A 19311-nucleotide genomic window follows, 5' to 3' on the forward strand; every position below is an offset into this window, starting at 1 on the left:
CATAAATTTTGCGCTACATTTTTTGTTATAATAAAAATAGGGCAACAAAATATTTCTTTCAAAAAAAGTGAAACAAGCAATCTGTTCCAATTCAAACGTTACCACAAGCATACTAAATAACTTGGTACAGTACATAGCCTGCAGTAGGATAAAAAAAATTTAGGTTATAAACAATTTTTCTTCTTTTTACCAAAAAGAAACTTTTAGTTGACTTAAGGGAGCAATTTAAACACTCAAAATTTTGCCCTGAAGTAAAAACGGTCTTGTTTGATTTTAGTTTGGATCGATGCCACATGGGTCGCGGTGATCTCAGGTACTTTTGTTTTTAACGGAAACTTTTTTTACAAACTTTCTCTACAATTATAAACTTTCTTTACAACTTTCTTTAAATTTCTTTATTATTATCTAATCTAAGCTAAGCTAAATATGGTCAAAATTTGATCAAATTGCTGCTGGAAGAAGTTTATCAGTTTATAACTTTTCTATACGAATGGATTTACATGGTGCTCTATGGCAAAAAAAGTGTTTTCATAAAATTTGCATGGTTAGAAGTTTCGGTCGACCCGGGATATAATTAACAGGAAGTCTCTTCACAAAAAAAACTATTAAATTTTTGTCAACGTAAAAAATCTAATTTCAACTTTTTGAAGACGGAATAAGGGATAAAATTCAAGTGAGTCTTGTTTCCTGAAGAAACACACAGAATCACAAAAAATATGATTCAAGTTTTCAAACGCCAACCAATATGCAAAAACATATCAAATGGATTCAAAACTCAACTTGAAAAAATAAATATCAAGAGTTGCAAATCAAAGGACCAATCGTGAATCAAGTTGCAATGAACATTACATAGAATAATTAAAGTTGTAAAATATGTCGATATCAGAAAGATTTTAGTCTTAGGCTTTACATTTTTTATCGTCGAGTATTTAATCCTACAAATGGGAATTTTTTGTCAGCAACTTTTAAGGAAAATCACAGTTGGCTGCGCTTATTATAGACGTGAAGACGAGCCTGAAATCCAATTTGCCTTCAAAGCTATCCTCAAAAAAGTTCTAGTTTATGGCCAAACTTTTGGAATTTCAATTTATGATTATTCGTATGAGTAAGTTTATAAAACTAGGCTAACTGAAAAAATACATACTTCTGCTCAAAATTTTTATGTAACTATTTTACGTTTTAGGAGCATACACAGCATCTTTTCTGGACGAACAGAACACTCAGATGATTCATTATTTGAGTCATTATTTCTACCTGAGTCCATACAAGACTAACGAAGGCATCGCTGGCTACGACATGGCCATTGTGGTTCTACAAGATCCCCTCGTTTTCGATCCCTACCGACAACCTTTGGTGCCTTGTGGGGGGCTAACTGGACTATCGAATGTGAATAACTTGGATATTTGGTCACTAGGGATGGGACTTATCCAATCTGGGGATGAAGATAATGATATCCTGCCAACTCCAGCGGATTTTCTAATGGTTAGTGTATTTTTTTCCAGGCCGACTTTACAATTACCCTCCTTTCCAGAAAGAGGAATACTTGTTAAATTAATAATAGTCAATTTTTGCCCAATCAGAATGCTGCAAAATTTGAAATATAATCAGAACGCTTTAAAGATAGTTTTAGTTTACTGCTCTTATTTGTAGGAGTAGCAATTCTTTAGTAGATACCATAGGATGATTGTTAAGTAGACTATTTTTCCTGTCTCGCACACACGGGCGGTCTTCGCCATATTTTTGGGCTATTTTGCTCATCAAATTGAGTCGACATGCTTTAATTTTTCCTTGTTGCCATTACAGTAATTGATAAAACTTATTTATTCCAATAGTAAAGGTGCAACCTTTAAATAACTCGGGCCGAGTTTTCGTTTTTATGTTCAGACCAATGCGACAAAAACCCTTATGCTTTACACGGCGCGACCGAAAACCCTTGCTTTGACCGACGCAATAAAAAACCTTTTTGTTTGGACCAATTTCGACCAAAGCAAGATTAAGCAATAAACATTTGACAGGAGGTTCAGTTGGATGAAGTGGACGAGGGAGAGTGTAGGAGGCACTACGGAGATCAGAGTCCTCAGGGATCCCTTCTCTGCTACACTGATCTAGAGGGAAAGAGGAGAGAAGAGGATGACAAGCCCATAGGGGACACTTGTGATGGTTGGTTAAAACCAGGGTTGACTAAAAATACTAATCATACACTTTTCATAAATGGAAAAATGCTTGTCATACACTTTCTTTACAATTCCAGGCGTACAGAAAATAGCATGAAAGGTCTACGATTATTGTTTTTCCATATATGGAAATTGTAAAATTACAGTTAACTTCTGGCATTTATAATAACAAAAATAAAAGAAAATTTGTACCTTTTAACAAGTTTCCACTTTGCAGTGGGGTTTTGTTGCGGAGATTTGAAAAATTAACGTTATCACCAGCAGTTATACAATTTTTTGTGCATATATTCCGCAATATCTAAGGCGCATAACGTTATTATAAGGCTCATAAAATAGGGAACATAATAATTTTTAGTTTTTTTAACGGCCATGGGCGAGAAGACTGATTTTAAATCAATTGCAGCGGGGCAAATCCAAAAATTTTTCCCAGAGTTTTTGAATATTATTTCATTTAAAAATTTTATTAATTTTCTTGTTGGTCGAATAAATTGATTTTCTCACCTGACCGAGAACACTAATTAGAAATCACTTAGAAATTTGTCACTTAGAAAATCACTCTCAAAATTTGTCGCCAAAAACTTTCCAGGTTGGTTTAGAAAAAAAAAAGAAAACAATCTCCCTTGGAAAACTTTTTTTTTCGAATTTTTTATCTTCAAAATAAATCAAGTTGTGATTTGAACCAAATTTTAACAAAGCTATTGTTTGAATTTAGGCGACAGCGGTGGCCCATTATTTCTAGTAGACAAACAAAAAGAAGCAGTTTGTGTTTATGGGGTTGTCAACTACGGGTGGGATACAAAATGTGGAGACAAATCTACAACCAGTGCAGCTGCTAGAGTATCTTACTACATTGGGCTATTCGAGCAGGACGGAGAAGTCGGCGGGTAATGATAGCTAAGTTAATTTAATTTATTTATTTTTCGGATTCTGCTTATCCTGATAGATTTCACTCTTCGTAATATTATCTTGTTTTTTTTTTAAATTTCGCACGGTTTTAAAAGATTTGAAATTCGTTTTTTTTATTTGAATGAAATATAAGAAATTCGTAAAAACTTGGATTCTCATGGATTCTTACCACATATTTCATACTTTTGCGTTCATTAGAATAAATTCCTTCTGAACGTACAGTTGTTTTTGTTCTTGCATAATCAAGGTTGAAATTACCTCGTTATTTAGGTTTATCAACAAACTCGGACGAATCAGAGTCGGCAGAAGCGACGAAGATCCAACAAATTATACGACGACGGGAAGCAATAGTTTCAACGAGTCTACGCAAATGACTACTGAAGGGCATACGACTCATGACTTAGAGACAATTGGAGCTAGTTGCTCAAAACAGCTCAAAAACAGCATAGGCCTATTTTCCTTTACTGGAGTAGTTCTAGTGATTGTAAATTTTGTTTAAAATATTTAACTTTTTTTGAAGATTGAAATGCTGCCTTTTTCTAATCTCGTTTTCCTCTTTCTGATAAATATATTTTTCTGTTCACCCTTTTTTAGGGTTCTTCCAGATGCTTTTTCATACATTTTTAATCTGACTTCACTTGAAATTCTACTTTTAAATTTATTCTGTTACATCATCACCATTATGTTTAATGGACAGAACATCATCCGTTTTCCATCAAGCAAAACGGACGCTCAGCACGCCTGGTGGTCTTTCGAAGATTGCTGAAGATAAAATCAGGTCTTTTAAAAAATGAAACTCACAGAGGAACTATTTTGTCGAAATCTGAGAGCAATAATATAAAATTAGTCAAGTATACACTGTTTGACCACAAATGATAGTTAAAATACTTTCATATATGGAAAACTGCTTATCATACACTTTTCATGCAACTCCAAAAATACAGAAAATTGCATGAAAGTTCTATGATTAGTGCTTTTTCATATATGAAAATTGTATGACCGAAAAAAAGAAAAAATTTCTTTGAAAGTTCGATGACGCCATTTCAGCAAAATGTATGAAATTTGTATGACTAGTATTTTTTCATGGACTTAGTTTATGAACTTGTATGATTAACTTTTTGGTCTATGGAGGTCGACCCAGGTAGATCGCAGATTGACCATATTTGCTCAAACTTTTACTATGAATGGGAACACGCCCATCAAACAACTTCATACAGTTTTATACGTACAAAAATTGTATAGAAACTCTATAAAGAGCTCTTTACCAAAAACAAAATTGTACAATCAGCATTTTTCCGCGTATGAAATTTGTACAAATAGATTTTTCCATAAAAGAAAACATACTTTTCGCTTTAGATTTCAGTGTTTCGTCCAAAATTACAATTATTAGGTTGAGAAAGCCCATAAGCGAGTGACAAGAGTTCAGTAGATGAGCTACTATCGAAGATTTGCGAGTGATATGAAATATTGGTTTACAACCGTGACCTGTTTTTCAAACATTTTAATTCAAACTTAGCTTATAAACACAAAAATAACGAAAACTCTGTCTGTACGAAAACAATTTTTTCAGTTTGAGGTTACTTTGTGTGAAAATGCGAAAGTCAAATAGCCAAAGACAAAAAATTGGCCATTTGCCATCTTTTTTGCATTTCTTTGGTAAACCTTTGTCTGAACTAAAACATATAAAAAACGGTCCCCAACTTTTGAATTTTACTTGAGATGCTTGTCATACATTTTTCACATATATGATACGTATAAGCTTTTTTCCAAGACTCATTCAAAAGAATTTTGTGATCATCGTTTTTCTTGTATTGAAGCCAAAGCGGGATGTTTGAATCAATCAAAATGCTTTTCTCAAAAGGCTCAGATGAAAAATATTCAAATTAACAACTGTCTGTGATAAAAACAAAACATCTCCAATTTGCTTATGTTAGTGCAAAAAATGTGTAAAAGTGCTTGCAAAAACACTAGTTTGAAAATGAAACACTCACAAATACAACAAAGATAGCTGGTTACTGCGCAAGTAGCACAGAATGTTCCGACCAGTCCTAAAATGTTACTACAAAATTATTTTTCCAAATTGGTGTCGTTTTTTCGAGGTGATGTGATAAAAGAATCTGACAAAAAGAGCATTTTTGCCAGCTATGGCAAAAAAGGCCAATTAGAAAAGAATTTTTAAAGATAAATAACAAAAAAATTCAAAAACAAATAGGACGAATTTAGTATGTTTTTTTTTTTCAATTTTTCCAAAATTTTGAAGTTTTTGAATACTAAAATGAAGCTATAAAATCTAAAAACTAACACAATTTGAGAAAAACTAAGTTTTCAAGGCTTAAAGTAAGCATAATTGGCTAATGTAAGCCTGCTCACTTGCTCGAAAATAAACGAAAAACTAAAAATTTTAAACCGGTTTTTCTCAAGACTGGTAAAACGTTTTTGAAATTTCTTTATGTTGTTCGAATCACGACTGAACGGGCTTTAATATGACATATCTCTCAATTTAATCTGGTTGTTTTTTGTAGTAGTTGATTATGAGTGAATAAAAAACAAAACAAAAACAATTATACACTCGGATACACAGACCCTCCCCATTTTCAATGGTCGGAACAAAAGCAACTGAAACATATGACAAACTGTCTCTAGAATTTTGAATTATAATTGTGCTTGTCATACAATTTTCACATTTATGAAGTTATCAAAGTTTTACTAGAACTCCCTGAATAGCATTGTATGACCAGTTTTCTTCTTGTATTGAAGGCAAACAGGATGTTTGAACCAATCAAAACTGTTTTCTGAAAGGTGTCAGATAAAAAAATGTTTAATTACACTATTCTCCTTGATAAATTTTCCCCCATTTTGCTCAATTTAGTGCAAATAATGTGTGAAAGTGCTCAAAAAAACACTTGCAGCATAGACGTGTCCGACCAGTCTCAAATAATTACAAAATTTTTCTTTCAAATTAGTGTTGTTTTGCACTTTTTATTCCTCAAATTTTGCTTTTTTTCTGATACCTGAAGTTGTTTAACTCTTTTTTGAGCAACAACGATTGAATGTAATGACAAAGAAATTATTAAAGTGATAGAAAAAAAAAATTGTGTGAAAATTTTTTTTGATGAAAGTTTGAAAAATTATGAATTCTATGTGCTTGAAAAGACATTAGTAGCAAAGATTTTTCCGACAAGTCTACAAAAAAAAATTACAAATATATTTTTTCAAATAATTGTTGTTTTTTCGGCCTGATAGGATAACAGATTCTGAACCAACAAATAGAACACTTTTGTCACTCATTGTAAAATAGGCAAATCAGAAAACAATTTTCAAAGACAAATAATAAGAAAAATCGAAGACAATTTAAAAAAATTTATGTTAATCTTTTTTCAACTTTTCGAAACTTTTTAAGATTTTGATTCCTAAAAAGAAACTAAAGACTACAAAGCTAACATCATTTGAGAAAAATTAAATTTTCAAGGCTTGAACTAAGCATAAATAGGCTAATGTAAGCCTGCATATTCGCAAGAAATTAAACGAAAAAACAAAAATTTTGAGCTGGTTTATCCCAACACTCGGAAAAAATTTTTTGAAATTTTTTTATGTATTGAATGAAAACTGAATGGGCTTTAATATGATATATCTCTCAACTTAGTCCGATTATTATTTGTGGTTGCTGATTTTGCGAGAAAAACAAAAAAAAACAAAAACACACACGAATACACAGATCATCCCCAATTTGAAATGTCGGAACAAAAAAAACATATGAAAAACTGTCCCTCGACTTTTGAATTTTACTTCAAAAGCTTGTCATACAGTTTTCACTTTTATGAAACTTTTTTCAAAACTCCCTGATTATCATTGTATGACCAGCTTTCTTCTTGTATTGAAGGCAAACGGGATGTTTGAATCAATCAAAATTGTTTTCCGAAAGATCTCAGATAAAAAAATGTTTATTACACTACTATCTGTGTTTTAAAAAAATGTTTTTTTTTCAATTTGTTCATGTTGGTGCAAATAATATGTAAAAGTGCTTGAAAAGACACTAGTAGCAAAGAATGTTCCGACGAGTCTTAAAAATATACAAAACTTTTTTTTTCAAAGTAGTGTTTGTTTTTCGGCGTGATGTAAGTAAAGATTTTGAACAAAAATCTAGAGCATTTTTGTCATTTTTTGTAAAATAGGCAAATTAGAAAATAATTTTTGAAGACAAATAACCAAGAAAATTGAAGGGAATTGGAAAAAAAATTACATGTTTTTTTTTCAATTTTTCTAAAAGTTTTTTTAAGATTTTGATTCCTAAAATGAAACTAAGACTCCAAAGCTAACATCATTTGAGAAAAACTAATTTTTCAAGGCTTGAACTAAGCATAAATAGGCTAATGTAAGCCTGCATATTCGCAAGAAATTAAACGAAAAAACAAAAATTTTAAACCGGTTTATCCCAACACTCGGAAAAAAAATTTTTGAAAATTTTATATGTTATTGAATGACAACTGAACGGGCTTTAATATGATAAATCTCTCAACCTAGTCCGATTATTATTTGTGGTAGCTGATTTTGCGTGAAAAACAAAAAAAGACACACGAATACACAGATTATCCCCAATTTGAATGGTCGGAACAAAAAAAAACTAAAACATGAAAAACAATCCTTCGGCTTTCGAATTTTACTTAAAATGCTTGTCATACAATTTTCACTTTTATGAAACTGATCAAATTTTTCCCAAAACTCCCTGATTATCATTGTATGACCAGCTTTCTACTTGTATTGAAGGCAAACGGGATGTTTGAATCAATCGAAATTGTTTTCCGAAAGGTCTCAGATAAAAAAATGTTTGTTTACACTATTATCTGTGTTTAAAAAAAAGGTTTTCTCCAATTTGCTCATGTTAGTGCAAATAATATGTAAGATTGCTTGAAAAGACGCTATTAGCAAAGAATGTTCCGACCAGTCTTAAAAAATTACAAAACTTTTTTTTTCAAATTAGTGTTGTTTTTACGGCGTGATGATGGTGAAGAAAGTGAACAAAAAACTAGAGCATTTTTGTCAATTTTTGTAAAATAGGGAAAATGGAAAATAATTTTTGAAGACAATAACCAGGAAAATGGAAGGCAATCGGAAAGAAAATTATATGTTTTTTTTTCAACTTCTCCAAAAATTTCGAAGTTTTTGATTCCTAAAATGAAACTGAAAACTCCAAAACTAAAAACATTTGAGAAAATAAGTGTTGTTTTGCGCTTTTTATTCCTCAAAATTTTGCTTTTTTCTGATACCTGAAGTTGCTTAACTCTTTTGTTTAAGCAACATTGATTGAGGATAATGACAATGAGTATATTAGAGTGATAAGAAAATAAACTTGTGCGATAATTTAATTTGATGAAAATTTGAAAAGTTATGAATTCTATGTGCTTGAAAAGACACTAGTAGCAAAAAATGTTCCGACGACAAGTCTTACAAAATTACAAAAAATTTTATCAAATTAGTGTTGTTTTTTCGACGTGATGTGATTAGAGAATCTGAACAAAAAAGTAGAGCATTTTTGTCATTTATTGTAAAATAGGCAAATAAGAAAACAATTTTGGAAGACAAATACAAAAAATAATCGAAAACAATTAGAAAAATTAGCCTATTTGCAAATAGTGTGTGAAAGTGCTTGAAAAGACACTATTAGCTAAGAATGTTCCGACCAGTGTTATATAATTACAAAACTATTTTTTCGTATTAGTGTTGTTTTTTCGGTGTGATGTAATTAAAAATGTGAAAAAAAGTGGAGTATTTCTGTCAATTTTTGTAAAATAGGCAAAATGGAAAACAATTTTTGAAGACAACTAACACGGAAAATCAAAAGCAATTAGAAAAAAAACCTTATGTTTTTTTTTCAATTTTTCCAAAAGTTTCGAAGTTTTTGATTCCTAAAATGAAACTAAAAACTAGAAAACTACTAAGAAATTAAGCGAAAAAATGAAAATTTTAAACCGGTTTATCTCAACACTGCGAAAAAAATAATTTGAATTTTTCTATGTTGTTCGAATCACGACTGAACGGGCTTTGAAATGATACATCTCTCAACTAAGTCCAATTGATATTTGTAGTAGCTGATTTTGCGAACACAAAAAAAAATAAAAACACTTACGAATTCTCAGATCCTCTCCGTTTTCAATGGTCGTTCAAAAACAATTAAAATATATGAGAAACTGTCCCTCGAGTTTTGAATGATAAATCAAGTGCTTGTCATAGAGTTTTCACATTTATGAAACTCTTCAAAGTTTTACCAAAACTCTCTAAATACCATTGTAGGACCAGTTTTCTTCTTGTATTTAAGGCAAATGGGATGTTTGAATCATTCAAAATTGTTTTTTGAAAGGTCTCAGATAAAAATATGTTTAATTACACTGTTCTCTATGATAAAACTTTTTTTTCTCCATTTTGCTCAATTTAGTGTATTAATGTGTAAAAGTGCTTGAAAAAACAATAGTAGCACAGACTGTTCCGACGAGTCTTAAAAAACTACAAAATTACTTTTTCAAATTAGTGTTGTTTTGCACTTTTTATTACTCAATTTTTTGCTTTTTTCTGATACCTGAAGTTTTTTAATTCTTTTTGTTAAGCAACAACTATTGAGGATAATGACAATGAGTATTTTAAAGTGAGAAGAAAATAAACTTGTGTGATAATTTTTGTTGATGAAAGTTTGAAAAGTTATGAATTCTAATCACGCTTGTATAACGTTTTTCAAGTCTTCAAAGTGGCATTAAAAGTCATTTTTGATTAATTTTTCAAAATTCAACCTGATGGAAACCCATCATATTAAATGAAATAGTTTTATTAGCAACATTGAATTTTTCACCCGATTTTTCAGCACACGTTTTTTTTATCGAGTGAAACCATTCGATATTTTGAAAAATTCTGTGCTACTTATTTGCATCGCACGATAGCTTGTCGAATAAAGTTACAAGATAAAATTTGAGAGTGTACACTGTCACCCAAATTAATTGTGCAATCAGAAAGCATCACAGGACCTCGTTGGCGTGAAGTGAATTTTAAAGAATATAGTAAAAGATAGTTGTACAAATGACGTAAAATCGATACGACTGAATTAAAAACAAACATCTAAGACCTGTTTTTGGCTAATTTAGTTTAATGCTTCAAATTGGTAAAATGAATAAATAGGTAGTTTTTTCCGCTTGAAATTGGAATACTAAAAACTACTTTAGATACATATATATTTAGCAAACTAAGTTAGGGCGAACATAATTACATATCAAATTTGAACCGCCAAAATAAAATTTGAACGCAAATCTTCTTTATAGTCTGTATCTTGAAAACAACACAATCAGAAAATTTACACACGACTTGAATAAATAGGTTTTTCTTGATGATTGGAACTTAGAAAATGTATTTTTCTTTCACCTCCACTCTCTCCTTCAACAAAATTTTAAACCGGTTTATCTCAACACTGGGAAAAAAAAATTTGAAAATTCTTTATGTTGTCGAATGACATCTGAACGGGTTTTAATATGATATATCTCTCAACTTAGTCCAATTATTTTTTGTGGAAGCTGATTTTGCGTGAAAAACAAAAAAAAACACACGAATACACAGATCCTCCGCAATTTCAATGGTCGGAACAAAAACAACTAAAACATATGAAAAACTGTCCCTCGATTTTTGAATTTTACTTCAAGTGCTTGTCATATAATTTTCACTTTTATGAAACTTATCAAAATTTTTCCAAAACTCCCTGAACATCATTGTATGACCAGCTTTCATCTTGTATCGAAGCCAAACGGGATGTTTGAGTCAATCAAAATTGTTTTCTGAAAGGTCTCAGATAAAAAAAATGCTTAATTACACTATTCTCTATGATAATTTTTTTTCCATTTTGCTCATTTTAGTGCAAAAAAAAGTGTAAAAGTGAGTGAAAAGACACTAGTAGCACAGACTGTTCCGACCAGTCTTTAAAAAATTTTGAGAATTTTCTTAAATGTTTCATTAAAAATGGGGAGGATAAGTCAAAAAACTTTTTTCAAAATAGTGTTGTTTTAACGGCGTGATGTGATTAAAGAATCTATACAAAAAGTAGAGCATTTTCGTCAATTTTTGTAAATTATCCAAAATGGAAAACAATTTTTGAAGACAAATAACAAGGAAAATCAAAAGCAATTTTAAAAAATTATTTGTTTTTTTTTAATTTTTCGAAAATTTTCGACGTTTTTGACTCCTAAAATGAAACTAAGGACTCCAAAACTAACATCATTTGAGAAAAACTAAGTTTTGAATGCTTGAACTAAGCATAAATAGGCTCATGTAAACCTGTATTTTCGCAAAAATTAAACAATAAAACAAAAATTTTAAACCGGTTTATCTCAACACTGGGAAAAAAAAATTTGAAAATTCTTTATGTTGTCGAATGACAACTGAACGGGTTTTAAAATGATATATCTCTCAACTTAGTCCGGTTGTTTTTGTGAAAGCTGATTTTGAGTGAAAAACAAAAAAAAACACAAACGAATATACAGATCCTCCCAATGGTCGGAACAAAAACAACTAAAACATATGAAAAACTGTCCCTCGATTTTTGAATTTTACTTCAAGTGCTTGTCATACAATTTTCGCTTTTATGAAACTTATCAAAACTTTTCCAAAACTCCTGAACATCATTGTATGACCAGCTTTGATCTTGTATCGAAGGCAAACGGGATGTTTAAACCAATCAAAATTGTTTTCTGAAAGGGCTCAAATAAAAAGATCTTTGATTACACTACTGTCTGTGATTTTAAAAATAGTTTTCTCCAATTGGCTCATCTAAGTGCAAATAATGTGTAAAATTGCTTGAAAAGACACTATTAGCAAAGAATGTTCGACCAGTCTTAAAAAATTACAAAACTGTTTTTTCAAATTAGTGTTGTTTTTTCGGCGTGATGTAATTAAAGAATGTGAACATAAAAGTAGAGCATTTTGTCAACTTTTGTAAAACAGACAAAAGGGAAAACATTTTTTGAAGACAAATAACACGGAAAATCAAAGGCAATCAGAAAAAACTTTTGTTTTTTTTTTCTTCAGTTTTTCCAAAAGTTTCGAAGTTTTTGATTCCTAAAACGAAACTAAAAACTCCAAAACTAACATCATTTGAGAAAAACTAAGTTTTCAAGGCTTGAAGTAAGCATAAGTACTCTAATGTAAGCCTGCTCGCTCGCTCGAAAATAAACGAAAAATTAAAAATTTGAAACAGGTTTTTCTCAACACTGGGAAAAAATTTTTTATGTTGTTCGAATCACGACTGAACGGGCTTTAAAGTAATATATCTCTCAACTAAGTCCGACTGATATTTTTAGTGGAAATCAAAAAAATAAAAACACACCCGAATACACAGATCCTCCCCATTTTCAATGGTCGGAACAAAAACAATTGAAACATATGAGAAACTGTCCCTCGAGTTTTGAATTATAATTCAAGTGCCTGTCATACAATTTTCACATTTATGAAACTTATCAAAATTTTTTCAAAACTCCCTGAATACCATTGTATGACCAGTTTTCTTCTTGTATCGAATGACAGGATGCTTGAATCAATCAAAATTTTTTTCTGAAAGGTCTCTCTGAAAGTTTTTCTGAAAGGTAAATGTTTAATTACACTGTTCTCCATGATAATTTTTTTTCTCCATTTTACTCTTTTTAGTGCAATAATGTGTAAAAGTGCTTGAAAAAACACTATGTTTTGTTTTCGTTTTTTTCTTTATTTTTGTTTTCCACGCAAAATCAGGTACGGCAACAGTCATTGGAATTGATCGAGTAATATGCCAAATTAAAGCCATTCCTTTCGTGATTCGAACGATTCTAAAAAATTTTCAAAAATTGTTTTCAGTATCAAGAAAAACTGGTTTAAGTTGCATTTCCAGCAAATAAATGGACCGGACAGGCTTACAACAGATTATTTATCACACAGCTTAATTATGACGAATTTTTAACACACCAAGCAGAAAAAATTTCACTGATTCCAGCAAATTTTTTTTAAAAGTATGGTCGGACCATTCTGTGCTTCTTTCTTTTTTATTAAATTGATCAAATAGGGCGAAAAAATTTATTTTTTTTCCAAACGGAAACTAGTTTTGAAAGTTTTATTTGACACTTCTCTGACAAACAAAAAATTTATTTTTTTTCCAAACGGAAACTAGTTTTGAAAGTTTTATTTGACACTTCTCTGTTCAAAAAAAACTTATAATTATTGTCTAAAGAAATAGATAAAAAAAATTTCGGTTTGTTATTCTCCTTTTGGAGAGAATTGTTGTGAATTATGACTAATTTACTAACTCTTTATGCGCTTGTATAGCTGTCTCATCGCACCACGCACAAAAAAAAACCAAATTAATTTGAAGATTTTTTAAATTTGAAGAACTTTTATTTGTACTTTTGATGAATATGGTCGGAATATTCTGTGCTACTTGCACACCAACCGGCTATCTTTGTTGACATTTAAATTTATGTTTAGAGATTCAGACAGCGAAAACAAACAGAAATTTTTATTCATTGTTGTCTACCAAATGCGTGTTGTCCACGATTCGTGTTGTCTACACAAATCATGCGAACACAACTGATAATAATTGGAACGGCCAATTTCTATCTATTTGATTATCGGAGGATGATGAAAGCTATGTAACGGCCGTCTCAGCTTCTCAGTCAAAAGTTCTACCATATGATAACACAAGTCGGCGCAGAAAACTAATCAAAAAAACTTCATGTAGTACTTAAACGGGTGGGCAAAATATAATTTTTCTGTACAGAGCTCGATTGTATGTCTTTTTTCCTCTAGGACAAATTGTCCTAACTTTAAAAAATAAATATTGGCGATTCGACCAAAAGAACGAAACAAGTGTACAAAACAGATTATTAGGTGTGTCAAGAAAATAACGATAAGCAATCAATACATCAATAAAATTGTAACAAATAGAATTACTGCAATGAATGACACTGAAGTTGCGTTGTCGTTTAACAGCTTAGAATAAGAAGTAATTTCCAATGGCTCGGACACGTTAACTGTATGAACTACAGTTGTAACGTGTGCCGAGTTTTCTTTGTCATGTCTGTTGCTTTTCGCTTTTGTAGAATTCGTAGAATTCGCTTTTTCGTCGTCTCTGTCAACTCTGATTCGGCCGGTGGTTCCTCCTTCCTGTTCGAACAGTTTTATGTAGTAAGATACTCTAGCGGCCCCACTTACTGTAGGTGATTTTCCACATATGGCGGGTCCGTAATTGACAACTCCGTACACACAAACAGTTTCATTTTGATCATCCACTAGAAATACTGGGCCACCGCTGTCGCCTAAATGAAAGCAAAAAAACTACCAAAATTGACGTTTCCAAACGAAAATAAAACACAGATAGCCGGTTACCGTGCAAATAGCACAGAATGATCCAATCATAGTCTAGAAAACACTTAGTTTCGTTTTTTCAGCGTGGCGTGATCTGAGATCTATGAACAAAAAATAGAACGTAAGCATCTTCGGCAAACATAGTAAAATAGGCTAACTGGAAAACAGTTTTTCTAGAAATTTTTTAATTTTTTTTTTGAAATTTTCGATTGTCCAAAATTGCTTAAAAAACTGCAAAAACTAAATTTTACTTGAGAGAATGAGATAGGGACCAGTTTTGAGTTTATGTAAGTGCTATCAATTGTTCGAGGTAGAAACCAGTTTGAGTTTATGTAAGTGCTATCAACTTGTTCTTTCTGTCTGGGGACCTGCTGTCGTGACCTTGCGATCTCTAATGTCCGATGGGATCTGAAATAAAAGAGTGCAGTAAGATTTCGATTTGATGCCTAACAGTTTGTCTACAATACAACTTATCAACAACCTTTTTGATCTTATACAGTTACGACTTTAACATGGCGCAGCCAGCAGAGAAAAAAGGAGGAGGAAAAATCCATTAAATATAACAGCATTTTGGGAGACACGAACACCGGAACCTCCAGTTTACTGGGAGGAGTGGATAATTAAATTTCACTGGGGGATGATAGCAAAATACGACATTGATCCCGATGATTTCTATTTTGCGAGTACTCTAAACGCGGCGGCTATCACAGCGTTGCCTGAGGAGGTCAATGGGAAAAACCGTCTCGATTCGGAAAAGAAGTTAAAGTCTAATCTATATCTTTGTATGGGAGACGAGGCGCAACGGATATTCAAAGCACGAAAACCGGCGGTTAATATTAAAACGGTACGGTACCCACGGGTCCTTGATGAGATGCAAAATGTTTTTCAACGTGAGCGGAATGTAACTCATGAACGGGGACTTTTCTACGGACGAAAACAACGTGAGAATGAAACGTTCGAGAAATTCCACGCGGAATTAAGCGCCCTAGCAGGTAGATGTGATTTTGCAAATGCGGCCAAAAATGTTCGTTATATTTTCATTATGATTATGCGGGAATCGGATTGCCAACGAGAATTATCACGATCAACAAAGTTACCTGAAGAAGTCTACCGGATCGCCTTATCATATGAACGTGGTGAGCGCGCATACAAATCATCTACGGGAAAACCAGCTTCAGCAGCTCCGGCGATTTCAATAAAACAGGAACCGGTAAATAACATAAGAAGGGGACAAGGATTTTTCCGAGGTCGAGGACGCGGGGGACGCGGAGGATACACCCAAGGACCAAGTAGTGGGGGAAGCGGCAATAACCGTAGGTGTTATCATTGCGACGCACCAAATTTTACCCTTGACCACATCGCAAGCTGCCCTGCAAAGGGAGCAACATGCAACTCGTGCCGAAAACTGGGACGATTTGAACGAACATGTCGAGGATTTAGGAGGGGTACTAACCAATGGAGAGGACGAGGACGAGTCGGCTTAGTTAGAGATGAAAATGAGCATCATCAGAGTACGCAGAATGTGAATGACTGGAATGAAGATCCAGTGTCGTGGGTGAACCAGCATGGAAGCGGGGAAAATGAATCCATGACGTCAGGATCGGACGATTACATGGTATTGTCAATAAAAAGGAAGAAGAATGAGACTGAACTGAAGATCCCTGGGGCCCGAGTCCAGGTTGAGGTGTCAGGAAAGAAGATGTGGTTGTGGATAGATAGTGGATCCCCAGTGACGATTTTAAGCATAACGGACCTAAAAACAACGTTAGGTAAGGCGAATATTCAACTACAGCCTTCAAAAGATGAATTCTTGGATTACAATAACAACCGAATAAACATACTGGGAAAGGTAGCAGTGATGATGTCGTTAAACGGTTGGGCAGCACCAGCACAAGTGTCAGTAATATCCGGAAATCATCAGTGAATCCTGGGGCGCGATCTGATGGGCACCCTGGGCCTCGAGTTAGTGCAACAGAAGAAAATGATGGGAATCACAGGGGAAGGGAGCTGTCAAGAGGAGAAGGAATATGACGAATTGCAAACATACTTCTGTAAGTTGTACCCAAATTTACTTACTAGAATAGGGAAGATCCGGAACGCGAAAGTAAGTGCTGAATTTTTTGAAAATTTGAGGCCTATACAACAAAAAGGGCACAGGGTGCCTATCAGTCTACAAGACAAGGTGGATAAAGAAATTCATCGGCTGATAAACGAAGGGCATATCGTAAAATTACAAGAGTGCTCAGATAAGTATTTCGTCTCCCCTGTCGTGATTACAGTAAAAAAAGACGGAAGTATCAAATTAACGCTGCAATCAAGAGAATTGAACAAGCAGGTACACAAGAATAAGTACCAAATGCCAAATATTGACGAACTAGTAGACGGAGTAAGTCAGATTATCGCGGAAAGAAAAGCGGGGGATGTATATTTTACAACGTTGGATTTCACATATGCGTGCGGACAAGTCGCATTAGAACAAAAAACAAGCGAGCAATGCAATTTTTAATTGTCGGCGGGAAATCCACGGGAGCCTATCGTTTTAAAAACGGATTTTACGGGCTTATGTCAATGCCGGCGGAATTCCAAAAAGTAATTGATAATTTACTTAAGGAATTCCCTCAAGCTAACGCGTTCATAGATGATGTTTTAATTGCTTTAAAAGGAACTAAGATCGAACACATTGCGTTGGTAGAAAAGATATTGAAAATGCTGGACGTCTCCAATGTCGCGTTAAAATTACGAAAATGTGAATTTGCAAAAATAGAGTGCGAATGGCTCGGATATCGGATTGGGGAAAATGGCATCACGCCCATAGTAAGAAAAACACAAGCAATAGAGGACCTGAAAACCCCAAAATCTCGAAAGCAGCTGAAGTCTTTAATGGGTTCACTGCACAGCTAACCCAAACTCGCGGATATAAGCGCACCTTTAAGACCATTATTGAGTCAAAATAACAATTTTGTCTGGACGCCCGTTTGCGAAAATGCGTTCCAACAATTAAAATCGCTCGTGGAAAATATTGTCGAATTACGACATTTCGACATTCACCGTGAAACTAGAATTATTTGTGACGCTAGTCACGATGGCCTAGGGGCCGTGTTAGAACAGTATTGCGCATCCGGTTGGCATCCGATTTCGTTTGCATCCCGTTACCTTAATCCGGCTGAAAAAAGTACTCTTCGAATGAATTAGAGTTACTCGCGGTAGTGTGGGCCACGGAACATTTTCGAAACTATATATATGGCCGGTATTTCACAGTCATATCGGATCATAAAGGGCTACTTACATTGTTGAATTCGTCACCGAAGGGAAATAAAACGTTCTTCAGCCGGTTAACTCAATGGTATGATCGACTGGTGCCATATGACTTTAAAGTTGAACATAGACAAGGGTCGAAAATGGGGATGGCAGACTATTTGTCTCGGTTTCCGTCCGCAGAGGCACCTGAGACAAGTCATTATGATGAAAATTTTACAGTAGCGAAGATAAGATTGATAACGCGGCATTGAAGCCCAAGGATAAAATGAAGCCTAGGGGTCAGAAAGTGAACAAAATTAGGCCAAAACCGACGGTAGGGGGCGAGCTGTCATGTTTCGACACAACGAAATCAGTTTCATCCAATGAGAATGAAAGAAAAGATGAATATGCAAATATTCACTGTGAGCACGAACGATCAATAGAGGGCGTGTTTACATGCAACCCGCGGTTAACCAATCAGCGTCGAGATATTTGCATACCGGCAGAAATATGCAAATACCGAAGAAAGAAATTCAGACGTTGTTCTCATTGCTTAAATTACAGTTGCAAGCCTTCAATTTTGAATAATTACAATAGCAAGCCTCCTATTTCTTAATTCTGAATAATTTGAGTAACTTAAACGATAAAAACATGAGTCATTCGCCTGAAAAAAATGATCCACCAACTTCGGCCATCGTCAACACATCGACTAACTCTGGAAATGTGAACCTCAGCGTTGTACTGAACCTGTTAAATCAACCTCCCAGTGTTAGTTCGGATTCAGATATTGAAATGATACCACCCGAAAAACTTGATAAAAAACAGACTAATTCTAAAAAATTAAACACGATCATCTCTTTTCCACACCAGTTCCCCGGTTTATCATACCCACTTGTACAGAACGACAAATGGATCTATTCTATAGTGCCATCAGACAGTAAAATAGTGAAAAAGATTGAACACCCGGAAGTTCTGAGTTTAAAATTGATAGAAGCAAACATTGAAAAAGATCCAGTTATGAAGACCATCAGGGATAACATCAGAGACAAAAACCCACATGCAAAGGAGATAGTTACAAGACTAGGACAATACTACGCTCAACACTACAACGATTTTGCAGTACGTGAGAATTGCCTGTGGATGGACGGCCGGTTAGAGATTCCCAAGGATCTGTCATCAGCAATCTTCAATCGTCTACACTATAACCATCATGGGCGTGACAAAATGTTTGCAGCCGCAAAAGACGTGTGGATTCCTCTTATGCATCGGAACATCCCTGCTACAGCAAAATACTGCAAGAGATGCTTAGAAGCTGGTAAAAACCTAAAACCGGATATTCCAAAAAGTGACATGGGGGAAACTTATGTGTCTAAGGAACTGAATGATTTAGTCCAATTTGATTTCTGGGGCCCAGTCAATTACGTAAGGGGTCGCAAAAAGTATGTACATGTAGCAGAAGATACTTTCTCGCATTGGCCGTCGGCGTATGTCTGTTCAAGTAACAAGTCTAAAAATGTATTGAAGTTCCTAAGGAAGTACATAAATACTCATGGACACCCAAGGAAATTGCATATGGATCGAGCTACTGGGTTTTTCTCAAATGAAATTCAAAATTTCTGTAACTACGAAGGTATCG

The 19311-nt window shown here is 33.7% G+C and overlaps 1 protein-coding gene across 1 annotated transcript; it reads left to right on the top strand.

Annotated features, from left to right (window-relative positions):
* Window positions 1-1101: 1101 nt before the first annotated feature.
* On the top strand, window positions 1102-3062 carry LOC134852083 (transmembrane protease serine 13-like). The gene is made up of 4 exons (XM_063868361.1): window positions 1102-1105; window positions 1184-1482; window positions 2016-2160; window positions 2887-3062. Exons 1-4 carry the CDS (start codon window positions 1102-1104, stop codon window positions 3060-3062), a joined length of 624 nt encoding a protein of 207 aa, XP_063724431.1.
* The last annotated feature ends 16249 nt before the right edge of the window (window positions 3063-19311 follow it).

The sequence above is a fragment of the Symsagittifera roscoffensis genome, chromosome 7, assembly GCF_963678635.1.
Source record: "Symsagittifera roscoffensis chromosome 7, txSymRosc1.1, whole genome shotgun sequence".
Classification (NCBI taxonomy): Eukaryota; Metazoa; Xenacoelomorpha; order Acoela; family Convolutidae; genus Symsagittifera; species Symsagittifera roscoffensis.